The sequence below is a fragment of the Penicillium angulare genome (genome assembly GCF_028827245.1).
Source record: "Penicillium angulare strain IBT 27051 chromosome Unknown utg000007l_segment0_segment0, whole genome shotgun sequence".
Classification (NCBI taxonomy): Eukaryota; Fungi; Ascomycota; class Eurotiomycetes; order Eurotiales; family Aspergillaceae; genus Penicillium; species Penicillium angulare.
The window spans coordinates 1,191,697-1,212,870 of record NW_026623166.1 but is presented as its reverse complement, the minus strand read 5'-3'; the positions used below and the strand labels follow the sequence as shown (position 1 = coordinate 1,212,870).

The following is a 21,174-nucleotide window of genomic DNA, read 5'->3' as shown; positions in this document are numbered from 1 at the left end:
CAATACGATCCATCGCTCTGGGGTCTGCTTATGTACATAATCAACCTTGGGAGGCATTTACCCGTATGAAGCGGGTTTACCAATTCTTATCTCTAGTAATATGCATTCTCATGTAGTAATGCTTTTTTTTTAATACTTGTAGATGCTCCGATGTATTGAATACGACAAGGGGGATGTGAGGCTCTCGCCCGGCCTCACAAATTAGACAATATTCCAGATCCATTATCTCCAGACCCTTTAACAATCTCATCCTCCCAATAATTCGGGTTAAAAGTAATCTCATTCAATGGGTTCAGCCGATGAGCCCGATTATAGAGATCCTCATAAACACGCCCATCATATCTCCCCAGTGCACTGTTCAAAGTCAATGTTAGAACTGCCCGGCCTTTCTCAAATCAAAACCAGAAAAATAACTCACCTGTCAAGCAAATAATCAGGAATCATCCACGAATCTACCAACTTCACGGCATGTGGTCTGATTTTCGCCATTAGATCTTGAATTCGCCCTGGTAGTAGATCGATATCGGATTGAGGCACGGCGCCACAGCGGAAGACTGGCAGTTGTTAGTTTCGAAGCCATCACTGAACAGCATGTATTACTCACATTCGTATCCATCATTTTCCATGGTATAAAGCGCAAAAAGTCGATAAACGTCCCACATGATGGTCTTTATGGAGCTCGAAAGGGTATTATTTGTCGACAAGGCCTCAAAGAATTCTCTAACAAGAATTGATTGGGATTGGGCTACCCTTATGTGTTAGACTTTGTGTTCGTTTCATTGAAATGTCACAACTTACCCTTGCTCAACTTGTGCAGTTGTATGAGAAGACTATTCCAGCTTCTCGTCTTGAGAACTCTCTGCTGGTACGCATCATATGCCTGCAGCTCATTAGTTTCATTGGCACTTACATTAAATCCGTTAGACTAGACATACCAAAGCCGTAGCGCGCAGCTCAAAACTTCTAGCAATATCTTCATCCCGTTCCAGCACACGGTATGTAGCCCAATTATTACAAACCAGGTTTCGAACAAACTCCTTGAATCGTGAATCCAGTTCATCTGACCCCGCTGAGTTAGGTGCTTGCACCGCAACAGTCATCCTCTTAATCAAATACGAAGCAGCCTGCTGCGTAATCATCCAATTATCACCTTCAACTGTCGGCTTAGACAAATAGTCATTATTAAGCTCGATCAAACCACTTCCGCCTCCAAAGCCATGTCCACCCAAAGCCCGCCGACAAGTCTCAATCCCATCTGCAGCAAGCATAGTACACAAACTCTTCAGTCCAGAAGACATACTATGCATATGGGCTAAGGAATGAAACTCTCCACGCTCCACATCTTGTCGCGCGTTCTCGTATACAGTTCGCATAGCTAGACCTGTATAATGGAGTGCGAATGTTGATGCTAGTAGGGGTAGAATCCGTATCTGCACGGTGGGATAATCGAGGACGGACATTTCGGGTCCGCTGCCATCGCTATCGCGGTCTTTGAATTGTCGGCGTACTGCTGTGTAGCGCACTGCTACTGTGACCGCGCGTGCGAGAACAAGTCGAGCGTGGTGGACTATTTGAGCTCGGACGTATGTGAGAGATCCATAGACGACGGCTGGTTGTGCTGGTTTTGTGTAGATTCCTGTTTCAGGATCTACACTTGAGTACCTCGAGAGCATGGCAGAGTGAGGGATGCTGAAACCAAACATTTTAGTACTATTTTCTTTCGAACATGATAGAGGTTTACTTACCGGAAATTACTGAAAAGCATGTATGCGTTATCCATCGTTATGTATCCGTATTTCGGACCAATGTCTCCAACCACCACACCATCCAGTGGTTGATGAGTTTTCATATCTCGAACTTGAACAATAAATGGATGCGGACCATGAGAAATATACTCCGAAGAGCCTGATTTAGGAAGAAGCAGTTGAGCAACCACAATAGCGTGGTTAGCTATTCGACCCAAGCTGCCATTCCACCATTTGCTAGCCGTCAAAGTCGGGCTATGTAGAATGAATTCCTTTGCTTGATGATCCCATCGTGCTTCAAGCTCGAGACCACGGACATTACTGCCGTGGCCTAGCTCCGTCTGCGCATATGCTCCGATGATTCTCCACGACTCAATCAATGGCATCCAATGCGCTCGTTGGGCCTCGCTGCCTTGTTCGCGTACGGTGGTGATGAACATCTCCAAATGTAGAAAATATGGCGAGACATCGCTGACTAGGTACTCTGCCATTTTATAATCATCGTAGCCCCATTGGTATTTATCGACTAATCGACGTAGGAGCTTTGCTCGGGCGAGTCCTAGTTTAAATCGTTCAGGTCGCGACAAATTTTGCTGTGTATCCTTTGATAGAAGTGGCTCTCGCTGTAGGATAGAGAGAATTCGAGCCTGTCGTTGTAGGAAGCCATCGGATGATAGTAGGTGATTTCCAAGCTCGTCTATCGAGATACTGGATTGTGCTCGCTCGCGTGCAAGTGTTGTAGGTCCATCGGGTTGGGATGGACGGAGCTTATCGGTAAAGTCGGGCATATTGTTGTTATTTTGAATTTTATTGCTACAGCCAACTCTGCTTATGTCGAATTTGTTCTTATTTAATTGCATTAAACTCTTGATCACAAATAACCTCGCTTGTACCCCCATATTGAACCCCCAACTTTTGCCGAATCACCGAATGCCGATTGCCGGTATCTACAACGCGGGGAAAATCGCGGGGAATTAAGTAGCCGACTTGAGAATCATTCTCCACAAGAGAGAATAAAAAAATGAAAGTGGAATGCTTAGTGTTTGATTTAAATTCTAAGCAAGATACTTAGATTTTACTTTTGAACTTAGCGGGTGAACAAACAAGACCTAACTCCATAACGAACAACAATGAGCGACCGTACTCACTATGTACCCTGTCATATGGGAGACAATGTGCTTCCTAATCTACCTTTCTTCCACAAACTCCTTCGATATGCTCAGCGTAGACAGCCACGTATCTCAATTCGAGATGTGAACGCCGGGCTAGAGAAGACATTTCATCATGTCTTATCTGATGCATTGGCTCTTCGCAATGAATTAGCGAAGACGCTCAGTCCTCAAACCCTACGAGATCTTTCAAATGATAAAGAAATCTATATTGGTTTGTTAGCCCCGGGTGGTTACGAATATACTGTTGGATTTGTTGCTATTCTTGCACTCGGCGCTGCGGTAGTCCCAATGGGTAAGTCGCGAACTCACTTCTGAACAAGCATCTATATGGCTAACAACATAGTACAGCCGTTGGGTTACCGATCGAAGAAGCTTCTTATTTTCTACTTAAGGCAGAATGTGTCGCATTGATAGCGAGCACAACCAACGCATCACTCGCAAATTCCGTGGTACAGTTCATAAGCGAAAAGAACAACATCCACATCCCCTGCATCTCACCCATCGCATCCTTCTTCGACACGGCTGTCTTCCCCGCGGACGAAATCCTAATTTCATCAAATCGAGCCCTTGATATAAACGGCGCTGCTGCAGTCATATTCACATCAGGGACAACCGGTCCTCCCAAAGGAGCTGTCCAACGTCGCACCTGGTTAACAGGCAATGCAGAAACAGATGCGGATTTCTACCGAGTCACAGAAGAAGACGTTATTCTTCACGTTCTACCAGTTCATCATGCCTCTGGACTGGGGCTTACATTTCTTCCTTTCCTAACAGCCGGTGCATGCATAGAATTTCGAAGTGGGGGCTTTGATACAGCATGGACATGGGAACGCTGGCGCCAAGGCGGACTGAGCTTTTTCTCAGGCGTGCCAACAATTTACATGCGAATGATGCGGTATTTTGAAGAGAACATTTTGATACAGACTCCTAATGTACGTGATGAATATATCAAAGGAGCGCGCGATATTCGCACAATGCTTTGTGGATCCTCGGCTTTGCCTGGCCCTGTTCAGGATTTCTGGGAAGAGCTTCGAGAAAAGCCGATGATGACCCGATATGGGGCTACTGAGTTCGGTGCAGTTATAAAAACTGACCTTGATCCTCGGGGGATGCCGAGGAATAGCGTCGGTCGTATTGTTGGGGGAGTTTCGCTCAAGCTCGAAGATGATGGTCATTTACTTGTGAAATGCCCGTATATGTTCTCAAAGTATGCATATCCTCGTTGGAATTTCTCAGTAAATAAAACAAAATAACCAATTCTTCGAACAGATACCTCAATGATGAGAAAGCTACCACTCAAGCACACGATAAAGAGGGCTACTTCAGATCAGGCGATATCGCTCGACGGGAAGGAGATTATTTCTTTATCCTAGGCCGTGCCTCAATTGACATTATCAAATCTGGCGGGTATAAGATCTCTGCTTTGGATATTGAGCGTGAGATCCTTGGCTTGGATTACGTGTCTGAGGTGATGGTTGTCGGTGTTGAAGATGAGGAATACGGACAGCGAGTTGCAGCTAGTATCAGTCTGAAGACGGATCAAAGCACAACTCGGAAAATACTCACTCTGGCAGAGTTAAGAGAGGACCTTCGAAGTAAGATGTCGAGCTATAAGATACCTACTATTTTACGAGTGATCAAGGGGGAGTTGCCGAAATCGAGAACGGGTAAAGTGCAGAAGAAGACCCTGGGACCGGAGCTTTTCCCACCGAACTATAGAGATCTTCCAGAAATTCAGGTCTGGAGCAAAGATAAGAGATCAAAAATTTAAATAGAATATTTTATCTTCAAGAATAAATGCATCGGGTCATACTATATTCAACTCCACTGATACCTTGGAGTATACTGTTTTCTGCTAATTTACTTAGGCCTAAGATACTATCTGATGGAACATTTTTTACCTAGTTGACAGATCAAATCCTTGATACGAAATACACAGACGGTACCATTGATATTTATTCAATGAATTAATTGGCTTCTGCTTTTGTAACAGCTTATCTTATCGATTCTTTTATCGCGAGCAAAATATATGCCAATCAAATCTTTACTTTGGCAGGAGCCGAAGTGACTCTGCCGTGTACATAGCTGATTCGCTGAAACTTCTTAATAGCATCACCCCATAGTTCCTGTCGTAGCAAAGCGTAAACACTGAATCATTCAAACGAGTTAGTAACAATAGCCTCAAAACCGCATTCATACATAATGGATCTAAGGCATTTCCAACTTACCCCATCTTGGCCTTGGGTGCCCATTTTGCGCCAAGTTCTAGCGCAGCGTCGAGCATATTTTCTGGCTCTGTAATAGCATCGACAATTCCATCGTCTAGGGCTTCTCTCGCAGTCCAACGATGCGCCTCCAAGAGCATCTTACGTGCAACATGTGGGCGGAGTTTGAGTCGGGGTAGAGATCCAATTCCTTCAAAGTGCAAGCCGAGATTCACAGGTGGCATTGAGATAAATCCTCTGCGGGAGTTCATAATGCGATAGTCGTGAGCCAGAGCCAGGGGACATGCGCCGCCGAAAGTATGTCCCGTTATGAGGGCAATTGTTGGGAAAGGAAAGTCGAGGATCGTATGGATAAGCTGTTCTTGAATCATGAATCTCAAATGCCATATCTCGGTCAAAAGTATAGACTTACAGGATAGAATCCATCCGCGTTGGCAAATGGGTTTTTGTCCGATTCTTCCAACTCCAATCCCTGTGGCGTATTAGTTCGTAGCTTGTGTTTGGGAATATTGTAAAATTATTTACATACTGTACACCAGAATTTAGCATCATTGCCTCTTGTAATCACAGCACCCTCTGATTCTGGTCCTAAGAGTCTTTCAACTGTACGATAGGCCCGAATCATTTCCTGGCAGTACCATGAGTTCAACCGGTTCTCGGGTGGCTTTTGCATAGTCAAAACGAAAACATTCCCATGTCGCTCCAAAGAGAGGTTCTGAAATTTGGGTATGTCTACCATTTCTTCGCCTGTAGAATAGATATGGGAGAGAAAATTCTCGTTTGTCCACTCAACTATGGAGCCTGTATAAGAAGTTTTTGTTGAGTATGTTTTGGAACTCCCTGCCCTCTTGATCGCCAAAGCTCCACATCCTGGTTCCTTGCCGGAAAACCGAGTACCGAATGCCGGAGCGGGGGTATGGCGGTAGTTTTGGTGAACGGCGTCATCGGTGGAGCACTATATACACAAAATAAAACTGACGTTCACTCTTTGTCGGACGTAGCTGTTAGGAGCAATATGACCTTAGTGAAGCTGATTTCGAGCGGACCATGTAAGCACTTTAGCATGGGTCTGTCTATGTAAAGCAACTCTAAGCTTTAACGAGCTGCTTCTGGGCTATTCTTAAGGAGTAATTCAAAACATCGCAACATCAGCGGTCTTCATTTATTTGCTTACTGCCTCCAATGGCAATCCCTTCGGTGCGCTATAGATCAAAACTTATCTTCATAGTTTATGTACTCGATCTCGCAACGACTTGCTCTTAAATTAGGCAAATGCTGCTACAATACCCAGCAAACTGCCTAGCGCATCGCCAGCAACAGTCCTGTTGACAAGTGACGTCCACTGTGACAAGGGTATCTTCCCAGCCATACTTGAACCGTTTGGATTTGCTTTGTACTGAAGGAGGAGTTCGATAATGTCTTCATATTGCTTTAGAACAGCTAAGGTAGAATTATTACTGGGTTCAGCCGCAAGACAAGCTAATTTGCCAAGACTTGGCATGATCGCATGAAGTGGATGGTATTTTATTGTGGTAATATTTGCAGCCTTGCCTGTGTGGGGCGAATATTGGCGAAAACCAGGCTAATTACTATGTATCATGATGAAACGTGCGGAATGGCCAATGACCCCACTGGTACGGATCGGATCCCATATCCAAAATCCGCCCGTATCGAAAGTTGATGGATAGAAGTAACTCCTCGGCGAGTCTGATGAATAAATAGATTTCACAGTATAATCCGAATGCCAGACTTTTATTTCCGCGCATGCGCATGAAATTTTCTCGAATTGAGCCATATTCTACAATAAATTGGTCTATATTATGTTTCTTAGTTTCCATTTTCTCAACTAGTCTTTACCAAGGAATATCAGCACTCCAGTCGAGGTCCTTGAATAGCCAATCCCCCATGCCTTCATACTGGTTGTGAAAGAAATCGTCTGTCAGAGCTCGTCTTGTACTTCCAGTAGCATTCCCTATACTGGGATCTAAAATTGTCGTAAGCGGTCGATATTCATCGTGTGGAGATGATGTATCTGCAGGTCGAGACTCGGCGAACGCATCAAATGTAATATCAGGGCTTCCAGATGCCAAAACAAGCTCTGTGGGACCGGTGCTACTGGAAGTATTAGGGAAAAGGTACGGCCAAGTCCAGGATATTTCAGGACCAAATCCCTCGAAAAATGGCTTGTACTCGCGTTCTAATCCTAAATGTTGGCATTCCTCAGGCCTTCTTGCATTTTGCTGTTTCTCGGCAATACTTTTCAGGGCTCTGAGGCTGCCTTTCGCAGATGACCAGCGTTTTGCAAGGACTTCCAATGACATATAAATTGTGTTCAGACTATCCGACGCTTGTTCCCACAGCTGTGGTATTGTATTACTGGAGAGCAATCCAATACCTGCTGCTAGTAAATGGAATGTGAATATGGGACCAAGAAATTGTAGTTCATCTCGAGCGAGGAAATCTTCGAATATCCCCACTATGAAAGAAGACGCAAGTATCACCGCAGATGATGGACTTTCTCCCGGACTAGGGCGACACATTATTGCAAGACAAACGAAATATGGAATGTGAAGTTGTCGGGCTTCAAAGCTATATGAAGATAGTTTATTCCGCAAACTAACATTCCATTGTGTGGTGTTTGAGAATGAACTCTGGAAAAGTCTCAGTTCCACAGGCAGTTCCCGGGTCCATCGATAAAGGCGATTCTCGATATCCTTTTTGATTTGACGGGTGAGGGATTTCCGCCGACAGTACTGGGTGAGGTGACCAAGAATAGAGCTGATCTCAACATAGGCAATGAAAAGATCACCGCTCGAGCTCGAATCTTGAAAGTCCTCTTGGCAAGGAGGATTCAGTTCACAATCATCTATTACGACTGCAAGAGGGCGACCTTGCCCAGCTGATATCAAGCAATCCCTAGCCTAGCGAAGATTAGACAGAATGTTCATTTTAAAGGAATAGTAGTCTGGGGCCACATACAAACAAGGTCCACCAGAGTCGACGTCTCAGAGGTGCGTCTCTTCTATCTGTGGGCTCTTTGTGTAGACCAATTTGATGCGCTAATCCAACTCCTACATATCGCCAAAACCCGCTAGTGTTTGTAGAGACATGCTCGGGGCCTTCCGGATTGTACCAATGTAAGATACAGACAGCAGCAACGACTGCTACCGGATTTTTCTCATACCCTGACCAGAACAAGGCTTTCGCACGACGATAAAACTGATGCGTGGATGCATATGCAGTGACGGCCGGTGCTGAAGTTACCCGACTAGCTGCCACAAATATGGACTGAAGAAGTAGCATGGATGGCTTTTGGAAACCACTTTCTTCCAACCAGCTGCGTTCAATGATAGGCATCCACGGTGAACATTTTTCTATAAATGTGTTAATCAACCCTTCTTTCACTGCTCGAGGTGGGAGTTCGAATGCTCCTTGGAGCCGCAGTATTTGGATATCGTCGTCAGTCGGCCCGTCACTCTCGCCAATTGGGTAAGACCTAGCCTGGTCCTCGTTTATCACTACCGAATCTTCAAAGTAGCGGGACCTAGCCATGAAGCTCAAACTAGATGCCGATGAGTAGGGATTTGATGACCGCGATATGTCTGTATTGCTTGGCGAATCGGAGGAAAGTGAATAGATACCACTTTCTCCGCGGGGAGTGGGCATTTGTTCGCATTGTAAACTAGGACCATTTCCATGAACAGAATACTGCTCAGTCTCGGGCTGTGGTGACGAAGTTGCGTAACTCGATCCTGGCAACTGTCGTCTTTTATGACCTCTCTCTTCTGATATTCCAGATTCATGCCCCTGGGCTTGTCGGCGTTGCCTCTTTCGCTCGCGCTGACTACATTTCGAGTTAGTTAACAGAACCCGTTTAGCGTCAGCAATATCAAATTCTATTCTCACAAACATGGCCATTGATGTCGCTCGCAATTAACACAATTCCTGGCACCGTCATCGAATATACAACGAACCTAATAGTTTAGCTTTTGAACCCTCTGAATCACCGATCTGGACACTCCTTTACCTTTTTCTTGTTACACGCAACACATGCCGTAGGGGCACGCAATGGAGGCGGACTAAATTCAGTCATAGTAAAGACATCCAAGTCCTCGGGCCCTTTGACTTTTGAGTTGATAGTAGATATCTCAAGTCAGGTAATATACAGGAGGTTGCTGCGAGTGTGGGTCCTTCCCCCGCATTACCGAGCCGAGGCTCTGAAGTCGCCTTCTCGTACAGCGCAGGATATTTGCACGGCTTGGACTTTGCAAGTATTAGGAACTCGCTTTTGATTGAAATAAGTAAACGAGTCATTGGCCAGATAAGAGGGATGCAAATGCCTTCACCATGCTAAGCCCTAAAAGGGGACGGGTATATAACTTTTTAACAATTTTCGACAAAAATGGGTATCTAGTATTATGTGCCAAACGAATAAATTTACAAGATCATGCCCATCCTGCCAGGGTCCAGCTCGAACGATCACCCGCTCGAAGCCCGGATCGACGATCTGGCACCGGATGCTCTGAATCTCGGGTCCCTCCTGCTAATCCATGCTGCAAGAATTTCTCACGCTCAATCTCCACCATTCCTCGAACTTTCAACCCAGTCATCAAACTGGCACCAGCCCAAGCCCCAAGAGACTCAATTTCTCGGAACTTTCCTTGGATGGGGATAGGGATGTCTTTGTTTTGACGGCGTAATTTTTGCTCCACAAAATCCATTTCCGGTACTACTTGGGATGGGTCAAGTCGCTCGCTGTCACTCGGTGATGTCGCATCTTTCTCTTTAACAGCGGGTGCTTCCTCGCCATTGGTGGTAGGCGAAATTCGAAGCTCAAGTAATCGCTGGCGTTGCCGTTCGACTGCCTTTCCTCGAAGAGGGCTCCATCCATGCTGATCAACCAAACGTGAAACCTCCTTCATAATTCGCTGGCGCAAGCCAGGAATGCGAGCTCCGCCACCCACAAAAACCATGCGTGACATGCATGTTCCCCGCGCATCGGGTGGCAAGGAGAGTAGAGTATTGTAAATTAGGAGGGGGATGGACTTTTCTTCATCATCGAGTTCACTCTCGGAAATACCAGGAGCGAAGATAACCTTCTCAACAGGGTCCGCGAATAGAGAGAATGGAACCTCGATATATTCTTGCTCTGGGTTGGTAGGTGAGGGTATTGTGACTTCCTTATTTTGAAACTTGTCCTCGTCGACATGTGAATTTGGCTTGCACCAAGAAAGTCGGCAAGCAATTTCCTCACAGTATTTGAATCCCACAGAGATACCCTCTGGGGAATCTTTTTTTCCATCTGCCAGGTCACCGAGAAGTCGAGCCAGTTCTTGCAAAAGAGCTTTCATTGCTCTAGTGCTTCGTTTTGTGACCACCTCCCGGTACTCGTAGAGTCCAGTTACTGTGGTTTCTGCCCAGCCAATGTCCACCATCAACGCTGAGCGCAATCCAGCAGCTGCTGCTGACAGTGGCGCACTAGGCAAGAGTGTAATGCTGGGGAAACGCCAACGACTGAATAGCGTTGAGAGAAGCGAGGAGAGCAGTGGGTGCGGCATGAGAGATGGCATAACCAAAACCAAGCGAGATGTCCCTGCATCAGTCAACAGCTGTTGATTGTAGACTTCGCGAAAAACACGCTCGATTTTATCCTCAATTAAACCCAAATCCGTTTCTCGCAAGTCTGGTCTCCATAATTCGTACTCTCGAGCCCAATCTTCCGCATCAACAGGCTGGGGTGGTGGTCGAGCACCAACGCTACCCTCAATCCATCCCCGATAATCACCCACTCTTCTCGATTCTTCGGGCCCAAATCCTACCACACAGGCAGGGCTACTGTTCCCCTCAAATCCAGCTCGGAGCCAGCGAGCACCCAATTCAAATATTATCGCATCATCTTCATTGCGGAAGGACGAGCCTGGTGACGTGTTGCTGGCAAAAGAGGTATTACCTGATCGAAGTTGCTGCTGGGGAGTGTGTGGAGAGGCTGGTTGCGCTGGCTGGCTTTGACGTAATGTAGATGTAGAAGACATTTCGCCACAATCGCGTTCGATATGGCTTTCGTCGGCTGTTAATTGTGATATTGTGTGTTGTTGGGGTTGCCCCTCGGAGCAATAGAAATCCGCGGGGACTCGGACCCGCTTCAGGGATGCGCCGACGCGTCTATGGGGCCATCTGAGTTATGAATTTTGTATCGAGGGCAGTTTTCCGGAGCGATGAGGTTGGAATAGCAATAGAAATTCAAAAGCACTCTGAATTGAAGCAGATTGCAGGTCAACGGCCCGGATCAGGGACCGCATGGTCCATCGGATCTACATCGGGCCGTGGTTTATTTACTCCGCAACGCCTGTTTTCGATCTGTATTTTGAACAGCCGTCCTTCAGCACCACATGGGTATGACCCCATTGACTTGAATTCGAAGCTTTGGCTTAGCTCTATAACGACATAATGGGCATTCCCGGGTATGTCTCGTCTCGTCCCTTCCACTGTAGACCTGCGATATACCCAAAAAAGGTCATGCGCGGCTACTACCGCCTAGCAACGCCGCGAATACCAATATTCAGGCGATTATTTGACCCTCGTGAATCAATTATACTGATATGATGCAGTCTTATACATGCTATTGGCAAAGGAGAACGCGTTTCACTCTCTAAATTGGCAGTATCCCACCTGCAACGAACCGCCAGACCGATTCGAGTCGCTGTTGATATTTCTATTTGGCTATTCCAGGTCCAAGCTGGTCGCGGGGGCAAAAACCCCGAGCTACGAACATTATTCTTCCGACTTCTAAAACTCTTAGCCCTGCCAATTCATCCGCTTTTCATCTACGATGGTGGGCAAAAACCAGCATTTAAGAGGGGGAAAGCGGTATCGGGGCGCAGTTATGGAAATGCACCAATAATCAGACGGTCGAAAGACCTAATAGAACGGTTCAAATTTCCGTGGCATGAAGCTCCAGGTGAAGCTGAAGCCGAATGTGCGCGTTTGCAGCAAGCCGGGGTCGTGGATGCTGTTATGAGCAACGATGTTGACGCTCTTATGTTTGGTTCGAGCTTGACTATCATGAATTTTTCGAAAGAGAAAGGGAGCGGGACAACGGCCGCGACGCACGTTACTTGCTACCGGATGGGTCACGAAGAAAACGTCTCAAATGCACCACTCAGTCGAGCTGGAATGATACTCTTCGCCATGCTCAGCGGAGGCGATTACTTACCTGGGGGGGTTCCAAAGGTTGGACCCGGACTGGCTGCAGAGATCGCGAAAGCTCGCTTTGGGGAGGATTTACTCCAAGAAATCGCCTCCCACTCTCCGGACATAGAGACACGTCTTAGCGAATGGCGGGAACGATTACAATATGAACTTGAGGAGAATGAAAGCGGCTATTTCACAACAAAACACAAAGCTGTTCGCATCCCTGACACATTCCCCGACCAAACAATTCTCGAGTATTATGCAGAGCCGAAGGTCTCATCCGATGATGATATAGTCAATCTTAGGTGCACTCTCCGGCACGCATGGGATAGGGATATCGACCCTTTAGCGATCAGGACCTTTGCAGCTGAATACTTCGAATGGAACTATCGATCAGGTGCCAGGAAGATAATCAAACTCCTCGCTGAGCCTCTTGTTTGCTACAAACTTCGTCTTCAACGACCTGTCTCTGGCTTGCCGAGCGGTACTTTAGCACCTGATTGTGTTACGCCTTGGCTCCAACAGATATATCGAACCCGTGCAAACTTTGGAACCGATGGCACGACCGAGATGCAAGTTGACATACTACCGATTGATGTCGTTGGCATTGACCTTCTCGCTGAAGAGCCGGCCCCTCTACCTCCCACCGAAGAGAGCATGCCTTCAGAAGACATAGGTCAAGAAGATGAGGAAGAAGAACTAGAAATTCTAGGCGATGAACCCCCATCAACTCCCTCAAAGTCTCAGACACGGGCCAAAAAGCGGTATGACCCAATGGCCGTCGGAAAAATTTGGATCTTTGAGACTGTTGCCAAACTGGGAATTCCTCTTGTTGTCAAAAAGTGGAACGACGAACAAGCCGCAAAAGAGGCTGCGAAGGCGGCTGCTTTGGCAAAGAAGGCTGCGCCAAAACCCAAGAAGACAACTACTCGTCGTACTGGTCCCAAAAGGAAAGGGCCAATCGACGCAGGCATGAAGCATGGGAGCATCCTGAAATATGGAACTCTCACCAAGGAAAATTCCGAGCTGTCCTCTTCCAATAAGTCACACATTATCGGTGCCGTATCGTCTCAATCATCGCTGAAATCCACTCAAGAATCTTCTTCCGGGTTCAAAACACCGCCCTCCTTCGCTGAAAGCTTTGATTTTGGAACGGATTTCTCCTCCGACATCTACTCTCCACCGCAAGGACCTAATTTCAACAATCACACCTCTCATGAGGTTGACAGCCTTATAGACTCATTCTCATCATTACTCACTGCGTCCCCCATATCAAAGAGTTCAACTCAGATAAAGCGTCGCCCAATGGCCAGGCCACCGCCAATGCGAGCTTGTGCGTCAATTCCAGGGACTGGGGAAGTGGAGACTGCCAAAGAAGATTTCGTGATCGACGATACGGTTGCTTCCCCTATCCCAAGAGGTCTCAGAATTAGCTACTCGGTCAACGCTGATGAGCACGCTCAAACAACTGCAGGTGCAGTCAAATCGAAATTGAATGTGCCATTGCCGAAAAAGCCAGTTGTTGACAAACCCAAAACCAAGAAACATGTCCCTGTCGCAAACACTCATTGCGATGTCGTTGACTTGGAAGCTGCCGTTGGCTCATTATCACTATCAGCACGACGGGATAATGAACACTCTCAGAATCTCCCTGTACCAAGGATCAAAGATTCCTATTTGAACAACAGCGAAGAATTGGCCACAAAATCTAGCCCTTCTAAACAGAAACCTAAAACAAAGAAGAAGAATACTGAGTCCAAAAAGTCCAACGGCCATCTTGAAAACATTTCAACGCACAATGGCTTCTGGTCTATTGATGAGCCAAATGAAACCAACGCAGACGAAGCAACTTCGAATAACCGCGAGTCTACCTCTAACGCAGGAGGTGACCAAAACAAGAACAGAAAGAAACGTGTTCCCCGTGTCAGCATTCTCGATTTAATTTGACTAAACCATCGTCTTATACCCCCACCATTGTCGGCATTTTGGAATTACGGAACCTGGCGTTGAAAGGCAAGAACATAATTCATTAACAATTGGAAACTTTTGGTCTGAGTGGCATTTCAATCAAGCATTCACCTGGCGTTACTTTTGCTGTCCCCTGAGAACATACATGGCATAATGATCACACTTACGTGCACGATGACTACGATGCAACATTAGCGAAAGACAGCACGTTCCTCGGGTTTATTGATTCTCGTGATGTACATAAATTCAGTACGTGGATACATGAATGACATCAAGGACAGTCGTGCCAATATCAGAAATTCACTACATGGAATGTTCCAAGCCAAAGTAGAAAGGTTATAAATTATGTCCATAATGGCAGGTGAAGCATTTAGAGCGCCCTGTATAGCCAGAAATCAAATCTGATGCAATGCCATGCCCGAGAAGATAAGACAATGAAAGAAAGCAAAGGGTCATCTAGACGTAATTAAATCACCAAAATCTGAGAGGGGTGTGTATATGGAAGCACTGTAGCTGTACGTAAAGACAAAGAGAATTTGAAGTGTAAGTCTAGCCAAAGACCTTCAGGAATCCCCACAGTCCAAGTCCACTCAGAACTGGGATTGTGAAGTTGTCGTCCCAGCTCCATAGATCAACGAACTCGCTGCCGGCAGCAATCAAGCCAGTGACAACACTCATAGCTCCCAGAGCCAAAGGGCCGGTAATAACAGAAGATGATGTCTCGGTAGCGGCTTCCCAGCCGATCAAGCCCCGTACGCAGTTCGGGAGCAGGTTCAAGCGGCCTGTGAACATGAACGAGCCTTCAGGGTCGTTAGGGAATGCACCCATGTAGGGAACAAACCAGCCCCAGAAAGCAGCAGCCGTGGCAACACCCACGAACCAAGCAGCCATGGTTCCAGCCAGACTCTTGCCCTGTCTGAGACGAGGGGTGTAGCGGCCCCATAAGCGGCCGAAGGTGGATGCTGCGGTATCGCACCAGCTGAGCAGAAGCACGCCCATCACACCAACATCCTTGGGGAAGAAACGGAGCACAATATATGCGCCGAGCAAGTACCAGATCACGCCGTTGTAACCTGTCACCTCGGTCTCACGCATGAGCGCACCCAAGCACCGAGTGTAAAATTTATTGAACTTCTCCGAACGATGTCGTACAACGTCGGTCACTGCTATAGGGACCAGTGCGGTCAAGAGCACCGGAGTGATCTGAGTTTTTTGTACGCCTTGGCTGTAGAGGTGGAGTGTAATGAAACCAATTGACACGTGGAGGACCTTTCGGGGAATCTCATGGCGGTGGATGAAGCTGCGGTAGCGACTATGTAAAGGAATCAGGCCGAGCGGTGATGGTGAGCGTGAGATGTCGCGCAATGCACCTGAGATGTTAGATGGGGGTGAAAGGAATCCATTGGATGCGCTTCCATTGGTGGGAGGCGGTGATGCTGGGATCTTGGGGTTGGATCGACGTGGTGGTCGGCGTTGTCGTGCAGAACTCTTAGAGGGAGTTTCAGCAGGTGGACTCCTTGATCTCCCTGAGTCGGATTCCTCCTCGGAAACACCTGAAAGGTGTTGTCGGCGCGCTGCTGACCGCGTTACCGGCGCATAATATCCATCACGTGCGTCGGATGTGTCGGAGAGTGAAGGTGATGGGGAGAGGACTCGAGTCTCTGGGACTGATGTAGGGGTGGATGGCATGTCGAACGCTCGAACCGCAAAGGGCGGCAGTGTCGGAAACCTGACAAGGCCAGATAGAGGTCGCGCACAGGTGTTTGCGCTGTCGCAGGCAATGGTGCCGCAGGGTATAGCTGGTCTTACTGACAACTCAATGATGGGCAGTTGCTCGAAGCTGAGGTGCACTGGAAAATTGAAGAATGTTATGGCAGGCCAGTTCACACGCAGGTCACATAATATGTGCAGCTATTTGAAAACCAGAAATAGATAATTCACTGCCTAGCGGAGAGAGGCAGTGTTCAAATGTTGGCATAGAAAGGGAAAAAGTAGATCGCGATCTTCCGCCCCATGGAGCCTGGCAGCTTAGTCATTACTACCACAACTAACTAACTAAAATTTTCGATTTGAAATGGGATAATACGCAAATGGATGAGTGTAAAAGTGTAGAATTCTAGTGTTCTAATGATACTATAAACACACATACGAGTGGGAGCTTCCAAGGTTTCAATGTAGAAGACTGCTAAGAAAATCAGTGCCATATCAAATATATGTCCAGTAGAAATCTGAGTCTAATCTAGCTCGGTCCTAACGCCGCAGATCGGCCATAGGCGTTCGAGTTCATGAGACCTCCCGATATGCCCATCCATATTCCCCCATGGGGCCGATACGACCGACAAAACCGATGCGACCGAAAACACCAACCAATGAGGTCGACTCTTCCAGTATATATATATATCTATTTTTTTTAGTTTACAAAATATAAAGAGCCTCCTAACCTCTATCTTGAAGCAATTGTTTCTTGGTTTTTGTTTCATCGGGCTCCTAGTACCACTCGCCACCTGGACAACCTAAAGACCTTGGAAGAAACCTGTGATTCTAGCATTATCTTGAATTAGAATATATCCACTACTTGGTCAGTAAATTATCAGCCTCAAAACCACCACTGCTTTGAAACCATAACAAACATTGCAGAAAATCACTAATATTCCATGTACCAGGTAGACCAAATCAAATATCTCCACGATATGCCTCTAAACATTCTCGTCGTTGGGGCCGGAATATGTGGCCCAGCTTTTGCAACATTGCTTCAAAGAGCCAATCCCATGATCAAAATTACGATACTTGAACGCTATGAGTCGCTGAGAACAGCGGGACAGCAGATTGACCTGAAAACGCAAGCACCTCACATTTTGAGAAAGATGGGCTTGATGGAAGAGATCCAGTCGCGCTGCGTGAATGAAACAGGCCTCGAAATGGTCGACTCGTTGAATAATCGTACCGCATATTTTCCTGCTGCCTCTGCGGGGGAACGCCGACCTGGACTGACCAGTGAGCATGAGATCATGCGCGGTGATATGGTGCAGGTACTGTACGATGTCAGTGTCAATCAAGATGCTTCTCTGAAAGCTCGGCTAGGAAACCATGGGGGCTTGCATTACGAGTTTGGCCGAACAATCACAGCTCTTAACCAGAACTCCGAGGGTGTGAGCGTTACATTTTCGGATGGAAAGGAAAGACACTTTGATCTTGTTGTTGCGGCAGATGGACAGGCATCCCGGACTCGAAGACTTGCATTTGGTAAAGAGATTAGCGATGCATCTTTCAAATCCCTCAACATCCATGGTGCCTACTTCAGCATCCCACGAATTGAGGGAGAAGGAAGCCTTGCACAAGGCCATCTTGCTCCAGGAAAGCGAATGATTGTGACTAGGCCTAGTGACCGACCAGTCACCGGAGTTTTGATGTTCACCATGAGAAAGTCTGATCGCTTAAGTGCATCTTACAACGAGTCTCAAGAGAGTCAAAAAGAAGCCTTTATTGAGATATTCAACGACAGCGAATGGCAAAAAGACAGATTCATTGAAGGACTGAGGTCTTCCAAGGACTTTTACGCAGACGAAATTGGCCAAATAAAGATGAGTCAACTCTCCACCGGGCGAGTTGTACTCCTTGGAGATGCGGGCTACTGTCCGAGTCCCTTCACTGGACTGGGAACCAATCTTTGCCTGATGGGTGCGTATATTCTTGCAGGTGAATTAGCCAGACACGAGAGCGACATCAAAATGGCTTTGAAGTCATACGAAGACAAAATGCGGCCTACCATAGATGAGTGTCAACGGTTCTCTTCCGCTGGTCTTGGGCTTTTCTTTCCCTCTTCAAGAATTGGGGTGTGGTCTATGACGAAGCTTGTATGGGCTGTGTCTAAGGTCAATGGTATTTTCCCTCAATTCTCAAAATTGGATACTCAAGAGGAAAAAGTTCCTGATTATCCCGAATTGAACCTTGAAGGTTAATTAATTAGCCTCTCCCGTGTGCTTAAGTTATTTTCAATAGATAGATTAGAAGGAAAAAAAATCAAATTGGGACCGTTCATATAAGAGCTTATACTAGACTAGAGCTAGAATAATATCATGCCAATACATACCAATTTCCAAGTTATCAAAAGACTCTCGGGCGATATCAATCAATGGTAGTTATAGTTATAGTTATAGGTAACTTATTGATATTTGCTGTATCAGGCACCTAATCTTATCAATGCGTAAAGTCACGTGGGCCCTACTGAGAGCTCAGTCCCTACTGACCTGTTGTCACGCTCGCGGGTCCAGTACTGTCGGCGCTACATATCACGTGGAGATAACTAATCGATAAGACGGCCTAGCTTTTTTTTTTTTTTTTGGCGATTGAAGACTTGAAGATTTGCGATCCAGGAACAAACACTCGTCGATTCATATAGAAATTGAGAATGCCACCAAAACCTCCCTCATCATCCAGGGCATGGGATGGCCTGAACCCCCCACTTTCACAATGGGCCTTGGACGCTGTATCCTCCATGGGCTTCACTCGGATGACCCCAGTGCAAGCCTCAGCAATTCCTCTATTCATGGCACATAAAGATGTGGTCGTGGAGGCTGTTACAGGAAGTGGAAAGACACTTTCGTTTTTAATGCCGGTTGTTGAGAAGCTTCTGCGTCTTGATGAACCCCTCAAGAAACACCATGTTGGTGCTATTATCATTTCTCCAACAAGGTGGGTTGAGATTCGTTGATAATCTATTAATCTATATATCATCATGTTCTTTGACTAATGTCTATACAGAGAATTGGCCTCGCAAATCTATCAAGTTCTCTTGTCTTTATTAGAATTCCACCCAGCATCCGCTGCTGCGATTCATCCTCCTGAAGGCGATGCGCCGCGCCCGAAAACCTCATCTTCCGTCAAAAAGGTCGTCCCACAGCTTTTGTTAGGTGGCACTACGACCCCTGCAGAAGATCTCAGTACTTTTTTGAAGAAATCTCCGAATGTCCTCGTCTCTACACCGGGAAGACTGCTAGAGCTACTGTCTTCTCCTCATGTTCATTGCCCGCAATCTTCATTTGAAATGCTTGTTCTCGATGAAGCCGACAGACTTCTGGATCTTGGATTCAAGGATGACCTCCAGAGAATTTTGCGATACTTGCCTAAACAGCGAAGAACTGGTCTATTCAGTGCTAGTATCAGTGAAGCCGTCGATCAAATCGTCCGAGTTGGACTTCGCAACCCCGTTAAGGTAGCTGTCAAGGTCAAAGGTGGAGGCGGCGCCGACGACAAACGAACCCCTGCAAGGTATGTCTCTTTCCTCAACATCCCGATACTATGTTCATCACTAACTAACATGGCCTTAGTCTTCAAATGACCTATCTCACAACACCCCCGGCGCATAAATTCTCTATACTAAAGCAAATCCTATCATCTGTTCAACCAACACCACAAAAAAGCATATTCTTTGTATCAACATGCTCCAGTGTTGATTATTTGGCCATGATTCTTCCAATCATCCTAGGAGATGATTTCCTTCTTGTTCCTCTTCACGGCAAACACCCTGCCAATGTCCGCCAGAAAAACTTTACTCGCTTTACCACCGCCACCACCCCCTCGATTCTCCTTACTACTGATGTTGCCTCTCGTGGCCTGGATATTCCATCCGTTGATCTCGTCGTTCAGATCGACCCACCCTCAGACCCCAAAACCTTCATCCACCGATGTGGCCGAGCAGGTCGCGCTGGCCGAAGAGGCCTGAGCATTGTCCTATTGCACCCGGGGAGAGAGGAAGAATATGTATCATTCTTGGAAGTACGGAAAACACCTGTCGCACCTTTCAGTCTTCCGACTCCAAGTTCTGATGTGGATGCGGCTGTAGCGACTCAGGCTGTTCGTGCTGTGATTCTCAAGGACCGTGCTCTTCATGATAAAGCCAACAAGGCTTTTGTCAGCTGGCTCCGCAGTTACAGCAAACATCAAGCCAGCAGTATCTTCCGTGTGCCCGATCTTGACTGGGAAGCCCTAGGGAAGGCGTGGGGGCTTCTTCGCTTGCCAAAAATGCCCGAACTTCGCAACTTTACAGGAGATAAGACGCTTGGGGTTAGTAATGATTGGGATAACTTTGCTTATAAGGATAAGCAGCAGGAGAAGCGGCGCAAGGAGGTTATGCAGGAGATTGCAGAGGGTAACAAACCTGACCACCCGAAAAAGCGGCCTGCTGGCGAGGCTGTGGCCTGGAGCCAAAACCAAGAATCTAGAGAGAAAAAGCTCAGGCGCAAGGAGTCAAAGAAAGCATTCAAAGACAAGGAGAGATGGGAACAATTGCCTGAAGCCGAAAAGCAGAAGGTCCGTGAGACAGAACAGATGCTTGAGACAATTCGGACCAAAAACGAGCAGGAACGGTTGGAGCGGATGGCCCAAGCTTCTGGCAAAGCAGGTGCTGATGGTGGTGATGATTTCGAAGGTTTCGATTAGATATGTTATCATAGAATACGAATTAATTGCCTCGAATGGACAAACATGTTTCATAATCTTGATTATTTTGACTACGGATTCATCTAATAGACATGAAACTTAGAACTGAATGCCAGTACCTTTGGTGTAGATATGACAACTAAGGATGTATTGTTCAGTGTAGGATGACCGATCCGGGGAGAGCCCCGCCACATGCACAAAAATGGGGTGAAAAGAAAACACAAGAAAGCATATTGTGGCTGATGCATAGATAACAGTTTCGAAAGATGTCCACTTCCAATAATCACAAGGTAGATTCAGATGGGGAAATAACACCGAAGCAGACGGGAAGATATCGAGTTCCCGCCGAAATGCACCATGCATAAGGTATGAGACTAAACAATGACAATAACAATAACAATAACAAGCGGCCACCAACTCCGAGCAAAATGGTTC

At 46.6% G+C, this 21,174-nt stretch overlaps 9 protein-coding genes across 9 annotated transcripts; 4 read left to right on the top strand and 5 right to left on the bottom strand.

The window, feature by feature from the left end:
* Positions 1-194: 194 nt before the first annotated feature.
* Positions 195-2,533, bottom strand: N7478_009723 (uncharacterized protein; the record flags this gene model as incomplete). The annotated part of the gene is made up of 7 exons (XM_056925937.1): positions 195-354; positions 419-554; positions 605-745; positions 799-880; positions 936-1,255; positions 1,301-1,689; positions 1,746-2,533. The coding sequence occupies 7 exons, from the start codon at positions 2,531-2,533 to the stop codon at positions 195-197; spliced, it is 2,016 nt and encodes a 671-aa protein (XP_056775307.1).
* Positions 2,534-2,875: 342 nt separating this feature from the next.
* Positions 2,876-4,688, top strand: N7478_009722 (uncharacterized protein; the record flags this gene model as incomplete). Its single annotated transcript, XM_056925936.1, has 3 exons — positions 2,876-3,209; positions 3,266-4,124; positions 4,187-4,688. The coding sequence occupies 3 exons, from the start codon at positions 2,876-2,878 to the stop codon at positions 4,686-4,688; spliced, it is 1,695 nt and encodes a 564-aa protein (XP_056775306.1).
* A 265-nt stretch (positions 4,689-4,953) lies between these two features.
* On the bottom strand, positions 4,954-5,881 carry N7478_009721 (enoyl-CoA hydratase/isomerase family protein; the record flags this gene model as incomplete). The annotated part of the gene is made up of 4 exons (XM_056925935.1): positions 4,954-5,065; positions 5,146-5,498; positions 5,555-5,614; positions 5,672-5,881. The coding sequence occupies 4 exons, from the start codon at positions 5,879-5,881 to the stop codon at positions 4,954-4,956; spliced, it is 735 nt and encodes a 244-aa protein (XP_056775305.1).
* A 1,114-nt stretch (positions 5,882-6,995) lies between these two features.
* On the bottom strand, positions 6,996-9,235 carry N7478_009720 (fungal specific transcription factor domain-containing protein; the record flags this gene model as incomplete). The annotated part of the gene is made up of 3 exons (XM_056925934.1): positions 6,996-8,063; positions 8,122-8,986; positions 9,150-9,235. The coding sequence occupies 3 exons, from the start codon at positions 9,233-9,235 to the stop codon at positions 6,996-6,998; spliced, it is 2,019 nt and encodes a 672-aa protein (XP_056775304.1).
* A 352-nt stretch (positions 9,236-9,587) lies between these two features.
* On the bottom strand, positions 9,588-11,174 carry N7478_009719 (putative actin-related protein RO7; the record flags this gene model as incomplete). Its single annotated transcript, XM_056925933.1, has 1 exon — positions 9,588-11,174. The coding sequence occupies one exon, from the start codon at positions 11,172-11,174 to the stop codon at positions 9,588-9,590; it is 1,587 nt and encodes a 528-aa protein (XP_056775303.1).
* Positions 11,175-11,589: 415 nt separating this feature from the next.
* N7478_009718 (crossover junction endodeoxyribonuclease) lies at positions 11,590-14,280 on the top strand (the record flags this gene model as incomplete). Its single annotated transcript, XM_056925932.1, has 2 exons — positions 11,590-11,603; positions 11,751-14,280. The coding sequence occupies 2 exons, from the start codon at positions 11,590-11,592 to the stop codon at positions 14,278-14,280; spliced, it is 2,544 nt and encodes an 847-aa protein (XP_056775302.1).
* Positions 14,281-14,850: 570 nt separating this feature from the next.
* Positions 14,851-15,990, bottom strand: N7478_009717 (diacylglycerol/polyprenol kinase family protein; the record flags this gene model as incomplete). Its single annotated transcript, XM_056925931.1, has 1 exon — positions 14,851-15,990. One exon carries the CDS (start codon positions 15,988-15,990, stop codon positions 14,851-14,853), a length of 1,140 nt encoding a protein of 379 aa, XP_056775301.1.
* Positions 15,991-16,991: 1,001 nt separating this feature from the next.
* On the top strand, positions 16,992-18,260 carry N7478_009716 (uncharacterized protein; the record flags this gene model as incomplete). Its single annotated transcript, XM_056925930.1, has 1 exon — positions 16,992-18,260. The coding sequence occupies one exon, from the start codon at positions 16,992-16,994 to the stop codon at positions 18,258-18,260; it is 1,269 nt and encodes a 422-aa protein (XP_056775300.1).
* A 449-nt stretch (positions 18,261-18,709) lies between these two features.
* spb4 (ATP-dependent RNA helicase SPB4) lies at positions 18,710-20,739 on the top strand (the record flags this gene model as incomplete). The annotated part of the gene is made up of 3 exons (XM_056925929.1): positions 18,710-18,993; positions 19,063-19,569; positions 19,629-20,739. The coding sequence occupies 3 exons, from the start codon at positions 18,710-18,712 to the stop codon at positions 20,737-20,739; spliced, it is 1,902 nt and encodes a 633-aa protein (XP_056775299.1).
* Between the last annotated feature and the right edge of the window lie 435 nt (positions 20,740-21,174).